We start from the raw sequence: 20,880 nt of genomic DNA on the forward strand, positions 1-20,880 counted from the left end.
TTCTGTTTCCGGGAGTTTATCATGAAGTTAACATGGGAGGGTTAAAAAGCACAGACTGAAATGCACCATTCTCAGGACAGTCACCACGTACAGGCTGGACGCCATGCGAGGGGCACTTGCCAAGCGCTGTACCCGACTCAGCTCATTCTTCAATAAGCTACTGAGATCAATACTGTCCCCATTTTACCCCCAAGCAAACAAGCTCAGGAGTTCTGGGAACTGCCTGATGTACAGACAGCAGGCAAAGTTTCCAACACTTGCTCGGACCTCCAGCAGGACACGGAGCCGTGAGGAAGGGCAGTTACTGCGTGGCGGGGTTCGGACTGGGACGGGAAAATCCTCCAGGTATTGTTCTTAACATGTATGTATTATTATATGTATAATATATTATATGTTATATATTTTTACATTTTATACATTTTTAACAATGATGCTTCTAGGAAGACTTTCTGCGGCAGATATCCTCAGATTAGGGACATTCTTTTCTCATTCTAGATGAAGTTTTTCTTTTCACATGAAGGAATGTGGAATTCTATCAAATGCATTATATGCATTTTGTTTACATTTTATCTGCAATTATTTTTCCTAAAATTTCACCACACTAACCAGTTCATTCCTTCTTTTTCTAAAAACTTGATTTCTAGTTTTCAGACTTACTGGCACCCCTGGCCCATGGTGTTCTCCTAATATTTCTTTACTCTCCAGCATGTCTCTTAATCATGAACTCTCCTTGTTCTTAATGTTGTCAAGCCTCCTTGGGACTCTCTTCTGTACTCTTGACAACATCAAGTTTTAATACTTTTGGCTTTAGATTAGTTGTTCTGCTTAGTTTCTGCTTTTTGTTATTTATTTTGTTCTACTTTATTTTGGTTCACTCTGCACTTAGTGCATTAAGATTCAGACTTCATTCCTAATGCATTCATCAAGGGCCAGAAGTCCCCTGTCATTATTAGTTTGCTGTTTTATACAGAGTTTGACTCATACTACTTATAAGGTCTAAATTACTTTTTAAAATTTCTATCGGTATTATTCTAATACAATTGCTACTTACAAGTAATTCTTTGGTTTTGGAATGTATGTGGTTTAATGACTTCTAATTGTAACGGACTGTGGTCAATGTGTGTGTTTGACAGGTAGGATACCAGTCCTTCATTACTGGTTTGGGATTTCTCCACGCCTGTTGAGATCCTTTAAAGATGAGGGCTAAACTAACTTAGAGATGTGCTTTAAAAAAAAGCCTCTCATCTTTTGGGTACAGATTATATACACATACACACACACATACACCCATCCCTCCCTCTTTTTATATATTTTAGTAGGTCAGTAAGTCAAGCTTTTAAATATAAGTGCAACATCTTCTAGATTCTAAATTTCTATGTGATGATTTCTGAGTTTTCTGAGAGCGGTCAGCTAATGTCTCCTACAAATTCAGTTTCTGGAATAGCATGGGCCAGTCTCCTCCTAGGAAGAGCTGTTCAAGCTGATGAAAATACCAGACTGTGCCTCTTTGGGGCTCAGCCAGTCTAACAAGTTCATAAAGTTATAGGGTTAAGACAGGAGAGAAGTAGGGACCAGAGAAATGATCTCAGAAATTGTGGCCACTTTCTCCCAAAGGGTCTGGCCACCCCGCCACTGAACATGTCTGAAAGGTTGGAGACCATGAACAGACTGACGGTCTCCGAGAGAGAAAAGGACAGGAATTGGAGATAAGACCCTGCCAAGGACAGGGTACTTGAGATAGATTTTGAGTGACTATCACTCAAAACTGAACAGATGTGATTTATAACACTATGTATCAAGACATATCAAGTCACTATCAAATAGACACTTACCATCTGTGTTTTGGAGGACACGTGATTTTCTAAAGCAGATGTATAGGATTGGACTGTATCACTTACTTCAAGTCTAGAAAGTAAGTATATAACATCTATATTCAAAAGGTAATGAACAGTAAACATTTTATGCAGCCAATGACTCACGATATAAAACAAAACAAAATACAATGTTAAGATAGTTACTTCAGCTGAAAGGCTTTTTTTTTAAAGATTTACTTATTCATTAAAGAGAGGGAGAGAGCGAGCCCATGTGCACATGGAGGGAGGGGCAGAGAGAGAGAGAATCTTAAGCAGAACTCCTCACTGAGCCAGAGCCTGACCTGAGCAGAAACCAAGAATCGGACGCTTAACCGACTGGGCCTCCCAGACACCCCAAAAGTTTGTTCTTTAAACAAAAATAAGTTCAATTTTTGGCTTCCTTAGCATGTATCTCAATAGCCACAAACCATACATCACAAAAGCCTATTTTACTACCTGTTACTGGAATAGACTAAACTTTGTTTACAAACTTTCAGGGTTTTGATAAAGCGACCAATTCGTCTAATTTAGTATCTTCTGATTCCACTTCCAGATAGCTAACAACCGGTTTTTAAATGGAGGTAATTGAGGCTCAACTCACATTTTTGCCTCTCTCATAGAGATGCCCATGGTGGGTGTGACTCTCCGTAGACTCTGCAGAAAAGAGGAGGCTGCTCTGTAGTTTCCTGTGGGATAGAGTATTAGCCAATGATCTAGTGACTTCACCTTGAGTAAGGGTCCACTTCTTGTCTCTTTTGACCAATCTGCAAATTGTGGGTGGGAGTCAAACTGGAAGAGAGAGGATAAGATTTCATTTAAAAATTTGTATTATATATATATAATATATATACATATATATATATTATGCCTTTGCTGATCAATATATATATTGAGGAGCCTTCCCATTGCCAATCTGTGCTACTTCCTATTGAAAGGTTACCATTTTAAACTTCAATCGTGGCTGAATTTACTTATTTCTTCCTTAAGATAGAGGGGAGTAATACTGGAATTCTATCATGGGTTATTCTGGATTGTCTTGATTCTAGGTAGTTGACTCTTAAGGAAACATTTGGAAGATTGTTTTGCCGTGAGAGAGGACCACAACACTAACAGAGATAAAATACAGATGCCAAGGATCCTCTATGCCAAGGATGTTCTATGCATTTTAATGGAACATCTGCTTGCTCTCTCCTAGATGGAGGACAGGTAGCCCCAGAAGAGAGAGAGCAGTGACAGGTATTGACCCGAGTCAGTTCCTCCACGTTATTCATTTGACCCCAAATGACTAAATGAATAACTAAAATGGGACCATTTTGAAACTGTCTTACCGCTCGTCCTCCTTGAAAAATTCTTACTTCTTTCAAGATTCTTCCTGAGAAGGACAAGAAGTTGGCATCAAATTTCAAATCCCAGAGTTGAAGTTCCTGTTGTACCTCCTTATTTCTGAAAGGAAAAATATTTCCACAGGATCAAACCTCCTTCAAGGAAATAAGCAAAAGTAATGATCCATTTGCAAAATTCCCCTCTAACCTAAGATGCCTTGTTGTTGGTCCTCTGTGCTGACATGTTGCAGAGAAGGTCCCTAGTACTCTGAAACCACGTCTTTGCTCTCACATCTGCGCTTAGGATCTTTCTAGTTCATTCTCCCCCTCCAGACCTCCCCAAACTTTGCACTGACAGAACAAATAGAGTTGTTCCCCCAAGAGGTCATTTTCTTCCAACCTGTCGTTTTTTAGTTGGAGTATCTGAGATGCCAAGAGTTCTGCACAGGTCTCAACTTCAGGAGACACACACACACACACAAACAGCACTTACGTCTGTATAGCGTTCATAAATTTTTGTAATTCATGCTGCCTTTTTTCTGGATCCAACCTCATATGAAGAGCCAGGTCTCTCATCACCCTGTAATTTTTGCGCAGATCATCTGTTAGACCTTTGAAAGAAATTAAAAAGATATTGCTCAACAAGCAAGAATAGATTTATACATGAGAGGCCTTGGTTTTATCTGGAAGAGGAAGAGCCAACGGAAAGAACGCGGCTCTGGGTCACACGGAGTACCGTGGAAAGCGTGTACCTCTACGTCATAACATCTGGGGATGAAGGGGGTGGTCTTCTGTGAAGGATGCATGAATCTGCTGTACCTGTCAGGTTGCACAGTTGAGGAACCAGGAGTATAGGCTTACGGGGTGTGTCCTGCTGGCTCTTTTTCCATTTGCCTTTGCTGATCAAGAGTGGCTGATTCAGCTCAGTGACCACTTGATCATATCGCTGCTCAAAAGAAGCAAGAACGAAACACTGGCGTGACTATCACCCAAGCCCTAGTAAAGTCACATAAATAGGTACAACAGTGCATTTTTGGATCACCAACAGAGGCCCAGGGGATGTGCTGGGGATACTGTTTCCCCAGGTTTAAGAACGCATTAAAGATATTCTTCATGTTCTCTTAATTTAGATGTCCTGGGAATGGCCTCTTTTTTTCCTATAACACATGGGGCCGAGGAGAACGGGACCCACAAACATATTGGGCTCACTGTACTAGCCTTCTTTGACTTCATATGGGTAGATGTGGGACCAACTCTTGGAATATGTATTTCTCACTACAGTACTGTCTTAAAAATTCGTAACTCATAATTGAGAACTTTCAGGGGGATTCCCAAACTGACGGGGGACAACAAACCCAGTCACTTTTTAGAGCTGCCCTACCACAGCTATGCCAAACACACCTCCTCTGTCATTTCCCCTAAACTCTTCCAGCTGGAAAAGGCATGTGCCAAGACATCCTATCCAGAAGGTCCTATCCCTAGGCTCCAATTCCTGTACGACAAAGTGCCTTTACTCTCCAACACAAAGTGATGATTTGTCATAGATCCTTTCATGCTGATCAGTGAGGTCTTCATCGGCAATCAGTTAGCCACAGGAATTCTGGTAGGATCTGTCTATTAAGCATCTCGAGAAAGTCAAAGGAGTTCCTGAGACAAGAAGACTTCAAATCCAGTGTTCATGGCTCTTTTCCCCTTGAGCTGAACTACTACTTTTTTTTAATTCTCATGATCTTGTTGCAGACCATGTACATTTTTCTTCCTTAAAGTGGTCTGTAGTTATTTGAAAGGCAGCTGGGATTCACCCCCATTATCCTGGTTCTAGAGTCTGAAGGCAGAAGCTTGTACGGGTAGATGTATATACATGTGTGCAGAATCATAGTGTCATTTTAGGGCCTCAACCACCACTCCTCCCACCCAGTCTAGCAAAGCCTTTGTACGAGCTATTCTTCCTGTTGAGAACTTCGGGAAGCACGCTACTTATTTCTCACACTGTCCTGTGACATCCTAGAATGCTCTCCCGCAGCATTAACTTCTGCATCTAAATAGGAGTTCTGTTGTCCCACTTTGCATTATTACGAAAACTTCTTTGAAAGCCAGGATTGTACGTTCCTTCTAAGGGCTCATCTATGGATCCTGGGACTCTTCTAGGTCTCATGACAACACAACTACGTTGCCATCTATTATTAGACTGGGTTCTCACCAGGGCCTCCCGAGACTACCCAAGTCATTTCAATTATTTCAGCTCATCAGTTTTGCTCAAGTAAACCTGCTGAAATCATGGCCTTATATTTCTTTTACATCCAAGGCTCCTCCTATCAACACATGCCAAGAAGGTAGTTTGCTTTCATGTAAATGCTCTTTCAAATCATTCCCAAATCTACTGCTCTGTGATGCCAGCATGTGTGAACTATTATATATTACATATATGATATATGAACTATTATATATTATATAAATATATATTATATATAACTAATATACAACATATAGATGAACTTTTATGTACTAGTCATGGTGTAAGATGTAAGAGATACGATAAGGAACAAAACCAACATTGTCCTGCCCCGGGGGAACTCCATCTACTGGCAATGGGAGAGACTCATAATCACTCAAATACAGAATTACAAATTTGGATGGATGCTCTGAAATGCAAGGGGCACAACAGAATGAGGGGAGGTGGCCACAAAGGCCTTGAGGCTGAAGGCTGGTGTGAGGAGGCTGGGGGGTGCAGATGATGTTGGGATACCCAACATGGCTCTTCTCAGTCAATGACCTTTGAGGTGAAATGTGGAGAATGAACAAACATCAGCCTGATATCCCTGTCTGCAACTCCATCAGAGCCTACTGTCAACCCAGCAATCCCCAAACCAGCTCCTCACACAGACTCTCCCCTTGCAGTAAATGACGCCAGCCTCCACTCACTTCCTCAGATAAAGCCAGAGTCTACTCTTACTGTCTCTCACTACATCTGAGCTATCGGTAAGTCCTGCCCATTTGCACCTACCCTCTCCCACTCTAATCCAGGTTACCATGATCACGGACCTAAACGGACTTAACCACCTCCCTACTGGTGTCCCTGCCTCCCTTTTTACCCACAGACAGCCCATTCCCTGTACATTAAACACACATCTGTAAAATAAGATACATCACTTCATCCATCTGTATATCTAACAATAAAATCCAATTTGTCCAGGTAGACAGGACTTTATACAACGTGGCCCCCACCTCATCCTCTGACTTCATATCCTACAACCCATACACGTCCCGTCCATAACCATGTTTACTTCTTGACAGAACACTCTAGCCTCATTTGGGATCTGGGCATGGCAGCCCCATCCTGGAAGTGGGGTCTCTTCTCTCCTCCCCAATCTGCGCACAGCTTGCTCCTTTCTGACATTCACACACCAGCTCCTCAGAGACTTCTAGGACCAGCAGTCTGAGCCACCAGACATTCTCCACAATACCTCTTAATTATCTGCATATATCCCTCAATATAGGTTTTCTTCTTGTCTGCCAGCTCTCTTCCTGCCACAAGGATGCAAGTTCCTTAAGAACAGAGAACGCAGTGGTCTTACCAACGTATACCCAAGATGTGGCATGGCCCTCATTACATGCTCTTGGGATTGAACGAACAAGCACCTAGTATGGAGCACAAGCACATCCCTTGGAGGGATGTCACAGGGCTGTGTGTAGCCTCAGTGCTTCCAAGTAACTAGATTTTGCATTCCTAAGAGAAAAATACAAGCTGTTCTTTTTAATTATAAGCGCTTTCCATTTGCAGCAAATACCTGTAATTCCTTGAATTCTTTCTGTTATCTGCCAAAGCTAGAAAACCAACCTCATCAATTTGTGTATCTTTGTTCACTAAGCTAAGTTTACTTATTTCTTTGTGAACCAAGATTGAGGAATTCAGGAGTTAGGAGATTTAGCACAGAAGTGACATCAATTCAGATGGTAATTGGTCTTTTTCTTCTTTTTGAACCACGTTCTATAGGGCTGAAACTTCTACGTAAGGCAAAGTGTTCGTATCTGAAGTCTTGACATTTTATTTTCTAGCCAATAATCCAGCATTATAAAACTACCATAGCCACTTCTAAGACTTACTGGAGAGGTCATATTGGAGCCATTCTAATTATATGACATTACCCTCTAGACAAGGCGCTCTAATACATGGAAAACAGGTACAAGTCAAGTTATAATAACCTCAAAGAGAAATTTTATAATATATGTACTTATTATATACAAGATTAGGACTCATTCTGTAACACATGAATATAAGTCATGCATATATTATTACGAGACATATTTGAATAAGAAAAAAAAAGATTTAGATACACTGAAAGATTTCTTACCGTCTTGTAATACTCTACGAAGGTGATTTCAGCCCCATCTGATGTTTTAAATGTAGTTCTGGGAGTCTCCTCCCAATCAATATCATCCACCCTATAGGTTTTGTTGTTAAATCTGTGGAATAGTCACAACATATGGTATTATTCCTAACGTATTCATTGCATGGGATCATGCAAGAAACAAGAGGCTTTAAATCCTACAAGTAATTACAGGATCTATCTGCTTTATTATATGTATAGCCTATATTTATTATTCTTCGTATATTCACCTTTCAACACAACCCAAAGTAATACCACAACCACGAGCAGTCACTTCTCATTTCCACTAAACTCCCCCAGTCCTTAGGCAACCACCAGTTTAGTGTCCATCCCTACACATTTGCCTACCCATCCTATTTCACATGAATTGAATCATACAATACATGGCCCTTCCTGACTGCCCTCTTGCACTTAGCCTAATGTCTTTCAAGGTTCATCCCTGCTGTAGCATGTTCTGTCACTTAATTTTTATTGCCCAATAATACATTTTATAGATATAGTACATTTATTTATCCATCTATCAGTTGATGAACATTCAAGTTGTTTACACTTTTGAGCTATTATGAATAAGGATGTTATGGACATTCATGTACCAATTTTGGCAGACATAGGTTTTCATTTCTTTTAGGTATATAACCAGGAAGAGAATTGCTGGATCTTATGGTCACACTATGTTTAGCATGTTGAGAAAGTGCCATACTGTTTTCCAAAGAGACCATACCATTTCACATTTATACCAGCAGGGTTTGAGGGTTGGTTCCGATTTTTTTCCACATCCTTGTCAACACTTAATATCCACCTTTTTTATTTTAGCCATCCTAGGGGGGTATGAAGTGTTATTTCACTGTGGTTTTACTTTGCACTTCCCTGATAGCTAATAATGTTAGTATCGTTTCATGTGATTATTGGTCATTTGCATATTTTCTTCAGAGAAATGTCTATTCAGATCCTTTGCCCATTTTTTAAAAGCTGGGTTGTCTTTTGACTTGCACGTGTTCTCTACATATATAGATGCAAGTTGCTTATGAGATAGGTGATTTGCAAATGTTTTCTCTCAATCTATTGTTTTTCACTTCTGACTTTGAAGTATGAACATTTTTAATTTGATGACGTCCAATTTATATTTTTTCATCCCTTCTCTGTTGGTGTCTTATAAGATTTTGCCTCACCCAAAGTCGAGATTTACTCCTATAATTTCTTCTAAGAATTTTATACTTTTAACTCTTACACCTTTAGGTCTATTTCTAGTTAATTTTGGAGTTAAATTGGAGTTAATTTTGTATATTGTGTCAGGAAGGCCCAGGTGGATATCCAGTGGTCCCAGCAACATTTGCTGAAAAGAGTATTCCCTCCCTAATTAAACTGTCTTGACACTCTTGTTGAAAATCAACTGACTATAAACGTGAGGGTTAACTCTGATTCTCAATTCTATTCCATCAATTTTTATGTCTGTCCTCATGCCACTGTCTTGATTACTAGAGCTTTATAGTAAGTTTTGAAATTGGGAAGCAGGAGTCCTCAACTTTACTCTTATGATGTTGGCTAAGCAACTTTAAGTCCACACTCTTCTCAACTTAAAATATCTGGTCTAAAGGGAGAGTAACAATAGAAAACTTCTTTCAAGGGGAAATTTGCTCATGGATTATAATTAAGCCCTGATTTTTTAAAAAATAGACACAAAGCGAAAGAAATTTGGAAGGAACATATTCTGTTACTGCAAGAGAGGGTTCAGAGCAGATGACTGGATCAGCATTAGGAATTCAAGAACAGTGAAGTCTACAACCAAACTGTATCCCTCTCTCGTGCTATAGAACCAGATGAGAAAAGCACGGACTGGTTCTGGCCATTGCCGTGCTAGGTCTGCTTCTGAACTTTAACACAGAGTGATTTGAAGTCTATGGGAACACCTCTTATTGGGGGGTGGGGGGTGGGGAGAAGATATCAAAGTGATGGGATAGGTTTTTTTTTTTTTTTTTTTTAAAGCAGACTTACATTGTAGAAACAATTGATCCAACTAATTGTTTAGAAACTTGCTCCCGAAGATCTTGCTTTGCAGGGAAGTCATCACGAAGAACCGATATTAAATCATAAGCTGTTTGCATTCGAACCAGTTTATGGTTCACATCAGCACAGAGGGTAATGCTGGTTTCATACTCAAGAATAGAAGTAACATATCCAGGCCAGATTACCAGGCTGCAAATAGAACACATTAGAAGTGAGTATCAAACTCCAAGCTCTGAACAAAGAAGTGCCACAGGGCTGGCAGTCAGGGTCTAAAACTGGTGCTTAGAAGTCAAGTAAGAATGCTCTTTTGAACACCCTTTCCAATAGATACTTACCTGATGTGTTAGTTTTATTATCTTTGTTAAACCTTTTTTATTACCACCCACAGGATCACACACATTTATACACATACATATATATATATCTGTATGTATACCTGTGAGAATCTATAGGATGTAGGTGTATAAATTATAAACATTATGTGAAACTTTCTACTTTATACCAACTTATGATCGCTGAACTCAGTGGCCTCACGCTTGTTATAATAGTTGCGACCAACTTGCTCCAGTTCCATCATCTTCAAAATTCTAGAAATTGGAAAAATAGATTTTGTTGAAAGTACCATAAATATTGTTAAGCATTTAGTAACACACATGAAGATACATTAGGGGGAAAAATTATATGCCAGCGACCTTGTCTTACAAATAATTAACAGGAAGTGCCTGGTACAAGTAAATTACATTGTGAGGTAGATATTAAGGTTCATTTAACCTCTGTTTTCTCCTACTTTCCATAACATACAACAAACTGTCATGGAAAGGCCATTAGAATGTCCTCCATTCCTAGAAATGAACCAAAACAGCTTTTGCAGAGTATGTGCCTCCAATTTTACTTCTGAGTATCTGTCCATCGCTGTGAACGTAGAAAACAAGTGAATTTGCTCCAGGGAGAAATATGCATAGATGTGCATAGTTGATGTCTGTTCCTCCTTCTAGACAGGAACCAGGCATGGGATGTGGAGGTAGGCAGGGAGAACAACACTGGGGAGAAGCCACAGAACTTAAACATGTCTAGGTGAGGTTCAAGTGCCACTTCATCTCCAAGATCCTTTGCTTTCCCAGAACAAGGAGGTGTGAAGAACACAAAATTCTAGGAGCAAACGTCTATGTTAAGTACCACTGACACACCAACACACAACTAAATCTCAAGGAAATGAAATCTTACGAACACACCTTCTAAAGAGAATGTTGTAATAGCGTAAACAGTCCGGCGAGGTGGGCATGAGTTCACTGGTGAATTCAATGGTCACCTTCACAACCTGTTTTTTCAACAGGCTGACCAGTTCCATTTTCTGAGATAAAGAAAAACAAACAAAAAGGTCTAGTAGTCCTTCCAAGGATAGTAAGCTCATTATTGGACCACAAATCAACAGGTCACTTGGGTATCCAACACATGAGCACGGCAGGAGCCATCTTGCCCCCAGAGACACATGCAGGGAGAAGATAGGATTTATGAGACCAAAGTAAAGAGTCAGAATTAAACATTTACAGTTACTTTTTTTTTTTTTTTTTTTACTTAAACAAGCTCCTGTAAATTATTCATTTGGTAAATATAGAAGTTTACTGAAGAAAATATTAAGTTCTAAAATTTTCTTTTGCTGAAGTTTTAGAGAGAGCAAGAGATAAAGACTAAATTATTCAGTACTTCAGCATTTGAGCCATATTTGCCATTGAAAAGGTAAAAAAAAGTTACATGTATATATTGCTCTCAAATTCATTGTAAGCACTGAAATGAGGCATGAAGGAACATCAGTGATAACGACATATGGCATATGGGTTTTGTTACAAGGCCTATGGGCAAAAGATCTTCAGGCGGTCTCCTCAAACCATCGTACAAAAATGGTATATTTGCTCTACTACAGTGAAAATATGAGAGAAAGAACAAACGTCAAGAAAGTATCCAGGGTGCCTGGATGGCTCAGTCGGTTAAGTGTCCACCTTTGGCTCAGGACATGATCTCAGGGTCCTGGGATCTAGCCCCACTGGGCTCACTGCTCAGCGGGGAGTCTGCTTCTCCCTCTCCCTCTGCTCCACACGCCTGCTCACTCACTCTCTCTTTCTCTCACCCCCCTCAAATAAATAAAATCTTTAAAAAAAAGAAAATGTCCAATAACAGTACTTAACTGGTGATAGTAGTTTGTGAGGTAATAATAAAGAGCTTCCATCAAATATATGACACTTTCCAATTAATGCTTTATGCTGCAAAAGCAGTTCTGTACGAACTTTTCCATCCTCAATGTCCGGCATGTAGTCAATGTTGTACTTATATGTGACCTGCTGGGGGCGAGATGTCACTCGGAAATGGTTTGTGAATAGCTTTACGGGTCTACCCTGCATGCCTGCAAAAATGGAGTCACATGTTAATAATGAAACAAGCTGACCAACCACACCCAAAACAACATGGACATCCCGATACTGAGAGCCAAAGTTAGGCCAAACCAGAACATTAACTACCAAACAAACATTTATATACACCTGGTGTCCAGACTGCGTACCATCCATTTAGATGGGTCCTACGTAAGCATACATTGAGAGTTAAAATAGAAGATTAAAATGTTTAACAATAACGAGATCAAAAGCAAAATCTCTAACACAAGGCTTCGGGGCGGGGGGAAGGGTGAGTGGGGAGCCATAATGTAATAATGTAAACACTGTAATAATGTTTAGTTAAAAAAAAAAAAAAAATCTCAGTGGGCCCAAAGAGCTGGGTCATTCTATTTTAGTGGCTCTAAAAGGAAAAGAGAAAAATGAAGAGTCCATCTGGACTCTAAAATAGGTCTTTGTTTCTGCAAAAGTGGGTGCTACCACAACAACCAGAACAGATAGGAGGGTACCTCCCCTCACAGTGATAGGATGAAGCCTCAGACCCACTCTTAAACACAAACCAGATCAAGGAGGGGAAAAAATGGCGGAGGAGTAGGGGACCCTATTCCAACTGGTCCCCGGAATTGAGCTGGATATCTACCAGACCACTCTGAACACCCACGAAATCAGCCTGAGATGTAAGAAGATCCGGATCTCTACACAGAGAATATCTACGCAGACGATTGGTTTTGAGGTACAAAGCAGGGAGCCATGATTCTGTGGGCAGATATCAGAGGATAAACAGCAGCAGGGGATCCTACACCGCCAGTGAGCGACAGCCTCCTGCGCTGGGGATGGGGCACAGACTCGCAGATCGGTAGCAGCGGGGCAAGGACTTTAGGGCAGCCCCCGGGATGGAAACCCGGTGCAGCAGGGTCACACAGGCGAACTGGAAGTGGCTGGCGGTTTTAGAAGCACAAAGGGCAGGGATGTGCCCTGACCTGGAGGAAGGACTGGGAGCGCTGCTGAGGGGCGCACAACCCAGGACGCTGCAGTTTATAGCAGCACAGACAGAAATGGAGATAGTGTGGTCTGGAGAGCTCACTGAAGAACAGACTGAGATCTCTCTGCTCTGAGGCAGACGGTTAGAAATGGTCTCTTCTGCTCTGACTCTCGGAAGAGACGTGGAAAGCCATCAAGGAAAGCCGCCAGAGAACAAAAGCCCCCAAAAAACGGTTCCCACTGAGCCCATCACCCGCCATGGGGGGGGCAGGGCAACTCTGCCCAAACAGGGTTGCCTGAGTAACAGCACGGCAGGCCCCTCCCCCAGAAGACAGTCTGGGAGAACAAGAGGCTGACAACCTTAAATCCCTATAAAACAGGTGCATCTTCCTTGGGTGTGGTCAATAATTTGGACTCTATACATTCCCTCAACCACCCATCAACAGAATGACTAGGAAGAGGAACCCCCAAAATAGGAAAGACTCAGAGATTATGATTTATGCCGCAGATTTACAAATGGATGCAGATATAACCAAGATGTCGGAGATGGAATTCAGGCTAGCAATTGTGAAGGCAATGGCTAGAATGGAGAAATCAATTAATGGCAACACAGAGTCTCTAAGGGCAGAAATGAAAGCTGAACTGGCAGAACTTAAAAATGCTATCAATGAGATCCAATCTAATCTAGATAATCTAACAGCTAGGGTAAGTGAGGCAGAAGAATGAATTAGTGACCTGGAAGACAATTTAATAGATAAAAAGGGAAAAGAGGAGGCCAGGGAAAAACAACTCAGAATCCATGAAAACAGAATCAGAGAAATAAGTGACACCATGAAGTGTTCCAATGTCAGAATAATTGGAATCCCGGAGGGAGTGGAGAGAGAGAGAGGACTAGAAGATATATTTGAGCAAATCGTAGCTGAGAACTTCCCTAATCTGGGGAATGAAACAAACATTCGTGTCCAAGAGGCAGAGAGGACCCGTCCCAAGATCAAGGAAAACAGGCCAATGCCCCGGCATGTAATAGTAAAACTCGCAAATCTTAGAACCAAGGAAACCACCTTAAGGGCAGTTACGGGGAAGAGATTCCTTACGTACAGAGGGAGGAACATCAGAATAACGTCAGACCTATCCACAGAGACCTGGCAAGCCAGAAAGGCCTGGCCAGACATATTCAGGGTACTAAAAGAGAAGAACATGCAGCCAAGAATACTTTATCCGGCAAGGCTCTCATTTAGAATGGATGGAGAGATGCAGAGCTTCCAAGACTGGCAGAAACTGAAAGAATATGTGACCACTAAGCCGACCTTGCAAGAAATATTAAGGGGGGGGTGGTTTCTATAAAAGGAGAAAGACCCCAAGAGTGATTTACAACAGAAATTTACAGGGACAAGCTATAAAAACAAGGTCTTCACAGGCAACATGACAATTAATTCATATCTTTCAATAATCACTCTCAACGTGAAGGGCCTAAACACTCCCATAAAACGGCACAGGGTTGCAGACTGGATAAAAAGACAGGACCCATCCATATGCTGTCTACAAGTGACTCATTTTGAACCTAAAGATACATCCAGACTGAAAGTGAAGGGATGGAGATCCATCTTCCATGCCAACGGACCTCAAAAGCTGGGGTAGCAATTCTTATATCAGACAAATTAGATTTTAAACTAGAGACTGTAGTTAGAGACACAGAAGGACACTATATCATTTTTTTTTAAAGATTTTATTTATTCATTTGACAGACAGGCCTGGAGATTAAGCAGGGGGAATGGCAGAGGGCGAGGGAGAAGCAGGCTCCCCGCTGAGCAGGGAGCCTGATGCAGAGCTTGATCCCAGGACACTGGGATCATGACCTGAGCTGAAGGCAGATGCTTAAACAACTGAGCCACTCAGGCACGCTGACACTATATCATTCTTAAAGGGTCTATCCAACAAGAAGATCTAACAATTGTAAATACCTATGCCCCCAACAAGGGAGCAGCCATCTACATAAGCCAACTGTTAACCAAAATAAAGAGTCATATTGATAACAATACATTAATTGTAGGAGACCTCAATACTCTACTCTCAGCAACAGACAGATCATCTAAGCAGAAAATCAACAAAGAAACAAGAGCTTTGAATGACACACAGATGGACCTCATAGATATATACACAACATTCCACCCTAAAACAGAATACTCATTCTTTGAGCACACGTGGAACTTTCTCCAGAATAGACCACGTACTGGGTCACAAATCAGGTCTCAACCGATACCAAAAGATTGAGATTATTCCCTGCATATTCTCAGATCACAATGCTTTAAAACTGGAACTCAATCACAAGAAAAAAATTGGCAGAAATTCAAACACTTGGAAGCTAAAGACCACTCTACTCAAGAATGTTTGAGTCAACCAGGAAATCAAAGAAGAACTTAAACAATTCATGGAAACCAATGAGAACGAAAACACATAGGTCCAAAACCTATGGGATACTGCAAAGGCGGTCCTAAGGGGGGAAATACATAGCCATCCAAGCCTCACTCAAATAAAATAGAAAAATCCCACATTCACCAACTAACTCTACACCTTAAAGAACTAGAGAAAAAGCAACAAACGATGCCTAAGCCATGCATTAGAAGAGAAATAATTAAAATTAGAGCAGAAATCAATGAATTAGAAACCAGAAACACAGTACATCAGATCAATGAAACTAGAAGTTGGTTCTCTCAAAGAATTAATAAGATCGATAAACCACTGGCCAGACTTATCCAAAAGAAAAGAGAAAGGACCCAAATTAATAAAATTAGGAATGAAAGGGGAGAGATCACAACTAACACCAAGGAAATAGAAACAATTATTAGAAATTATTATCAACAACTATATGCCAATAAACTGAGCAATCTGGATGAAATGGAGGACTTCCTGGAAACCTATAAGCTGCCAAGACTGAAACAGAAAGAAATTGACAACCTGAATAGGCCAATAACCAGTAACAAGATTGAAGCAGTGATCAAAAACCTCCCAAAAAACAAGAGTCCAGGGCCTGATGGATTCCCTGGGGAATTCTACCAAACATTCAAAGAAGAAATAATACCTATTCTACTGAAGCTGTTTCAAAAAAATAGAAACAGAAGGAAAACTTCCAAACTCATTCTATGAGGCCAGCATTACCTTAATCCCCAAACCAGGCAAAGACCCCATCAAAAAGGAGAATTTCAGACCAACATCCCTGATGAATATGGATTCCAAAATCCTCAACAAAATCCTAGCTAATAGGATCCAACAATACATTAAAAGGATCATCAACCATGACCAAGTGGGATTTATCCCTGGGATGCAAGAGTGGTTCAACATTTGCAAATCAGTGTGGTAGAACACATTAATAAAGAGGAGAGAGAAGAACCATATTGTCCTCTCAATTGATGCAGAAAAAGCATTTGACAAAATACAGCATCCCTTCCTAATTAAAACTCTTCAAAGTATAGGGATAGAGGGAATCCTCTATTCCTCAAGTTCATAAAATCCATCTATGAAAAACCCACAGCAAATATCATCCTCAATGGGGAAAAGCTGAGAGCCTTTCCCTTCAGATCAGGAACACGTCAAGGATGCCCACTCTCACCACTATTGTTCAACATAGTACTAGAAGTCCTAGCAACAGCAATCAGACAACAAAAAGAAATAAAATGTATTCAAATTGCCAAAGAAGTCAAACTCTCTTTTTGCAGATGACATGATACTTTATGTGGAAAACCCAAAGACTCCACCCCCAAATTACTAGAACTCAAACAGCAATTCTGTAATGTGGCAGGATACAAAAATCAATGTAATGCACAGAAATCAGTTGCTTTCTTATACACTAACAATGCAACTGTAGAAAGAGAAATTAGAGAAATGATTCCACTTACAAGAGCACCAAAAACCATAAGCTACCTCAGAATAAACCTAACCAAAGAAGTAAAGGCTCTATACTCTAGGAACTATAGAACACTCATGAAAGAAATTGAAGAAGACACAAAAAGATGGGAAAATATTCCATGCTCATGGGTCGGAAGAATAGACATTATTAAAATGTCTATGCTACCCAGAGCAATCTATACCTTCAATGCCACCCCGATCAAAATTCCAATGACATTTTTCAAAGTGCTAGAACTAACAGTCCTAAAATTTGTATGGAATCAGAAAAGACCCCGAATTGCCAAGGAAATGTTGAAAAAGAAAAACAAAGCTGGGGGCATCACATTGCCCGATTTTAAGCTATATTACAAAGCAGTGATCACCAAGACAGCATGGTACTGGCACAAAAACAGACATATAGACCAATGGAACAGAATAGAGAACCCAGATATGGACCCTCAACTCTATGGTCAAATAATCTTTGACAAAGCAGGAAAAAATATGCAATGGAAAAAAGACAGTCTCTTCAATAAATGGTGCTGGGAAAATTGAACAGCCACATGCAGAAGAATGAAACTCAATCATTCTCTAACACCATACACAAAGATAAACTCAAAATGGATGAAAGACCTCAATGTGAGACAGGCATCCATCAAAATCCTAGAGAACATAGGCAGTAACCTCGTTGACATCGGCCACAGCAACTTCTTTCAGAATACATCTCCAAAAGCTAGTGAAACAAAAGCAAAAATGAACTTTTGGGACTTCATCAAGATAAAAAGCTTCTGCACAGCAAAGGAAATAATCAACAAAACAAAGAGGCAACTCACAAAATGGGAGAAGATATTTGCAAATGATACTACAGATAAAGGGCTGGTATCCAAGATCTGTAAAGATCTTCTTCTCAGGGGCGCCTGGGTGGCTCAGTCATTAGTCGTCTGCCTTCGGCTCAGGGTCCTGGGATCGAGCCCCGCATCAGGCTCCCCGCTCCATGGGGAGGCCTGCTTCTCCCTCTCCCACTCCCCCTGCTTGTGTTCCCTCTCTCGCTGTGTCTCTGTCAAATAAATGGAATCTTTAAAAAAACAAAAAACAAAAAAACTTCTCAAACTCAACACCCAAAAAACAATCAAGTCAAAAAATGGGCAGAAGACATGAAAAGACACTTCTCTGAAGAAGACATACAAATGGCTAACAGATACATGAAAAAATGTTCATCATTAGCCATCAGGGTAATTCAAATCAAAACCACATTGAGATACCACCTTACACCAGTTAGAATGGCAAAAATGGACAGGGAAAGAAACAACAAATGTTGCAGAGGTTGTGGAGAAAGGGCAACCCTCTTACACTGTTGGTGGGAATGCAAGCTGGTACAGCCACTTTGGAAAACAGTGTGGAGATGCCTCAGAAAATTAAAAATAGAGCTACCCTATGACCCAGCAGTTGCACTGTGGGTATTTACCCCAAAGACACAGATGTAGTGAAAAGAAGGGCCATATGCACCCCAATGTTCATAGCAGCAATGTCCGCAATAGCCAAACTGTGGAAAGAGCTGACATGCCCTTCAGCAGATGAATGGATAAAGAAAATGTGGTCCATATATACAATGGAATATTACTCAGCCATCAGAAAGGATGAATACCCACCATTTGCATCTACATGGATGGAACTGGAGGAGATTATGCTAAGTGAAATATGTCAAGCAGAGAAAGTCAATTATCATATGGTTTCACTTATTTGTGGAACATAAGGAATAGCATGGAGGACATTAGGAGAAGGAAGGGAAAAATGAAGGGGGGAATCAGAGGGAGAGATGAACCATGAGAGACTATGGACTCCGAGAAACAGGGTTTTAGAGGGGAGGGGGGATGGGTTAGCCCGGTGATGGGTATTAAGGAGGGCATGTACTGCATGGAGCACTGGGTGTTATACGAAAACAATGGATCGTGGATCACCACATCAAAAACCAATGATGTATTGGATGGTGACTAACATAACATAATAAAAAAAATCAAATTAAATTAAAAAAACCCAAACCAGCACCTCAGCACACGTTTAATGAGAACAATTCCCTAACACTGGGTCGTTCATGGCCAGCATACCTGCCGTGGACTCTCTCACATGGTCCAAGTACTGTCGGGTATCCACCACATGGTCTCGAAAAATGCCCCCCAAACGGTTTCTCTCCTTCACCGACGCTGCCTGCAGTGTAGCCACTAGGTGAGCTTCCTCTACATGGAAACAAATGTGAAAGCCATGAGTTTTATCGGATAAAAAAGGGGGAAAAGTAAAACAGAAAGGACAACATTAAATCCCAGCTATTAAGGAAAACTAAGTCAAGGTCACTGGAGGTACGAAAGAGGATTGTCAAAGGATCCAAACAACAGTATTTCAGTCACGGGTCACCAGGAAGGGGGACTGTGACCCAGAAGCCTCTCCCAACAAGACCCCACTCCCCATCAGTGGCTGGCCGAGCCCCCACATTCATCGGTGCTCTGGCATTTGCCCTCATCAGGCACTTGTCCAGGGTGCAAGCTTCAAAGCAGAAACCTTGTCCCTTCTCTACCGGCTTTATCGGCCAATCACCTGGTACCACACTGCCCTCTCGTAGGCATCAGAAAATGCTGACTGACTGAACAGGCTGTTAAAAAAAAAAAAAAATCTATGAAATGCTCTTGATACAAAACAACTGATCTATTCTTTTTATTAACAGCAACTGAGAAAAGCTCTATTTTTATCACATTGTAATATGCATACAGGTTTAAATATTTGAGAGGTCGATATTTGGAGGACAGTGCAAAGCAGTCTTTCAAATACTGTGAAAAAAACCTATATTATCCATAAACCCTATACCCCTGAAAATGGCTAATACAGTCCATGCTCTGGGTGGCAAAAACTGGTTCTCTTCAAAATGTTACTTCTGGAAGCTATCATTCCTAGTTTATGAAGATCTTAGAAGATACCAAAGTCTGAATTTCTAGGATAGAAAAACTAATTTTATGTAAATTTTTAAAATGCTTTTTTTTTAAAGATTTTATTTATTTATTTGAAAGAGAGAGAATGAGAGAGAGAGAGCACATGAGAGGGGGGAGGGTCAGAGGGAGAAGCAGACTCCCTGCCGAGCAGGGAGCCCGATGCGGGACTCGATCCAGGGACTCCAGGATCATGACCTGAGCCGAAGGCAGTCGCTTAACCAACTGAGCCACCCAGGCGCCCTGTAAATTTTTAAAATGCTTTTTATCAAATTCAACTAATTCCAGACACAGCCAGCAATCAAACTTACCACATTCAAATTTCAGTGAAAGAAAACAGTTGGCATCATTCATTAGTACTTGCTACACATAATGTACTTTACGTGAAGCATTAATCATAACTCTTCAGACAGGATATAGATGATAAAAATAGGTATTTTACTATTGTGTATTCATATTTATAAATTCATTTCATGGAGTCTGGATTTTCTATCAGTTTATTATAAAAATATCTACAACATAAGACACCAAAAGCAGAGACAACAGAAGCAAAAATGGACAAGTGGGAATTCAAACTAAAAAGTTTCTGTACAACAAATGAATTAGTCAACAGAATGAAAGCACTTACGGAATGGGAGAAGATATTTGCAAACCATATTATCTCATAAGGGGTTAATTTACAAAATACATAAAGGAACTCCTGCAACTCAAGAGTGAAAAAAACCTAATATCCCATTTTTTTTTAATTGAGAAAGGATAACACCCAGTTCTCCATGCAATACATGCCGTCCTTAATACCCATCACCAGACTAACCCATCCCCGCACCCCCTCCCCTCTAAAATCCTTAGTTTGTTTCTCAGAGTCCATAGTCTCTCATGGTTTGTCTCCCCCTCCCACTATACAAAAACAATGAATCATGGAACACTACATCAAAACTTAATGATGGGGCGCCTGGGTGGCTCAGTCGTTAAGCGTCTGCCTTCGGCTCAGGTCATGATCCCAGGGTCCTGGGATCGAGCCCTGCATCAGGCTCCCTGCTCAGCGGGAAGCCTGCTTCTCCCTCTCCCACTCCCCCTGCTTGTGTTCCCTCTCT

The 20,880-nt window shown here is 40.8% G+C and overlaps 1 protein-coding gene across 1 annotated transcript in view; it reads right to left on the reverse strand.

Annotated features, from left to right (window-relative positions):
- PIWIL3 (piwi like RNA-mediated gene silencing 3) overlaps window positions 1–20,880 on the reverse strand; it is a 30,050-nt gene that overhangs the window by 5,686 nt on the left and 3,484 nt on the right. Inside the window, exons 4-14 of the mRNA XM_064577695.1 lie at window positions 18,917–19,045; window positions 11,751–11,965; window positions 10,800–10,918; window positions 10,074–10,154; window positions 9,556–9,756; window positions 7,528–7,639; window positions 3,995–4,121; window positions 3,669–3,786; window positions 3,182–3,296; window positions 2,455–2,642; window positions 1,833–1,905 (exon numbers count right to left, since the gene is read on the reverse strand). Coding sequence (XP_064433765.1) covers window positions 1,833–1,905; window positions 2,455–2,642; window positions 3,182–3,296; window positions 3,669–3,786; window positions 3,995–4,121; window positions 7,528–7,639; window positions 9,556–9,756; window positions 10,074–10,154; window positions 10,800–10,918; window positions 11,751–11,965; window positions 18,917–19,045 — 1,478 coding nt within the window. The remainder of the gene's footprint in view (window positions 1–1,832; window positions 1,906–2,454; window positions 2,643–3,181; window positions 3,297–3,668; window positions 3,787–3,994; window positions 4,122–7,527; window positions 7,640–9,555; window positions 9,757–10,073; window positions 10,155–10,799; window positions 10,919–11,750; window positions 11,966–18,916; window positions 19,046–20,880) is intronic.

The sequence above is a fragment of the Mirounga angustirostris genome, unplaced genomic scaffold, assembly GCF_029215605.1.
Source record: "Mirounga angustirostris isolate CCGP_5_RB_7025 unplaced genomic scaffold, mMirAng1.0.hap1 SCAF_14, whole genome shotgun sequence".
Classification (NCBI taxonomy): Eukaryota; Metazoa; Chordata; class Mammalia; order Carnivora; family Phocidae; genus Mirounga; species Mirounga angustirostris.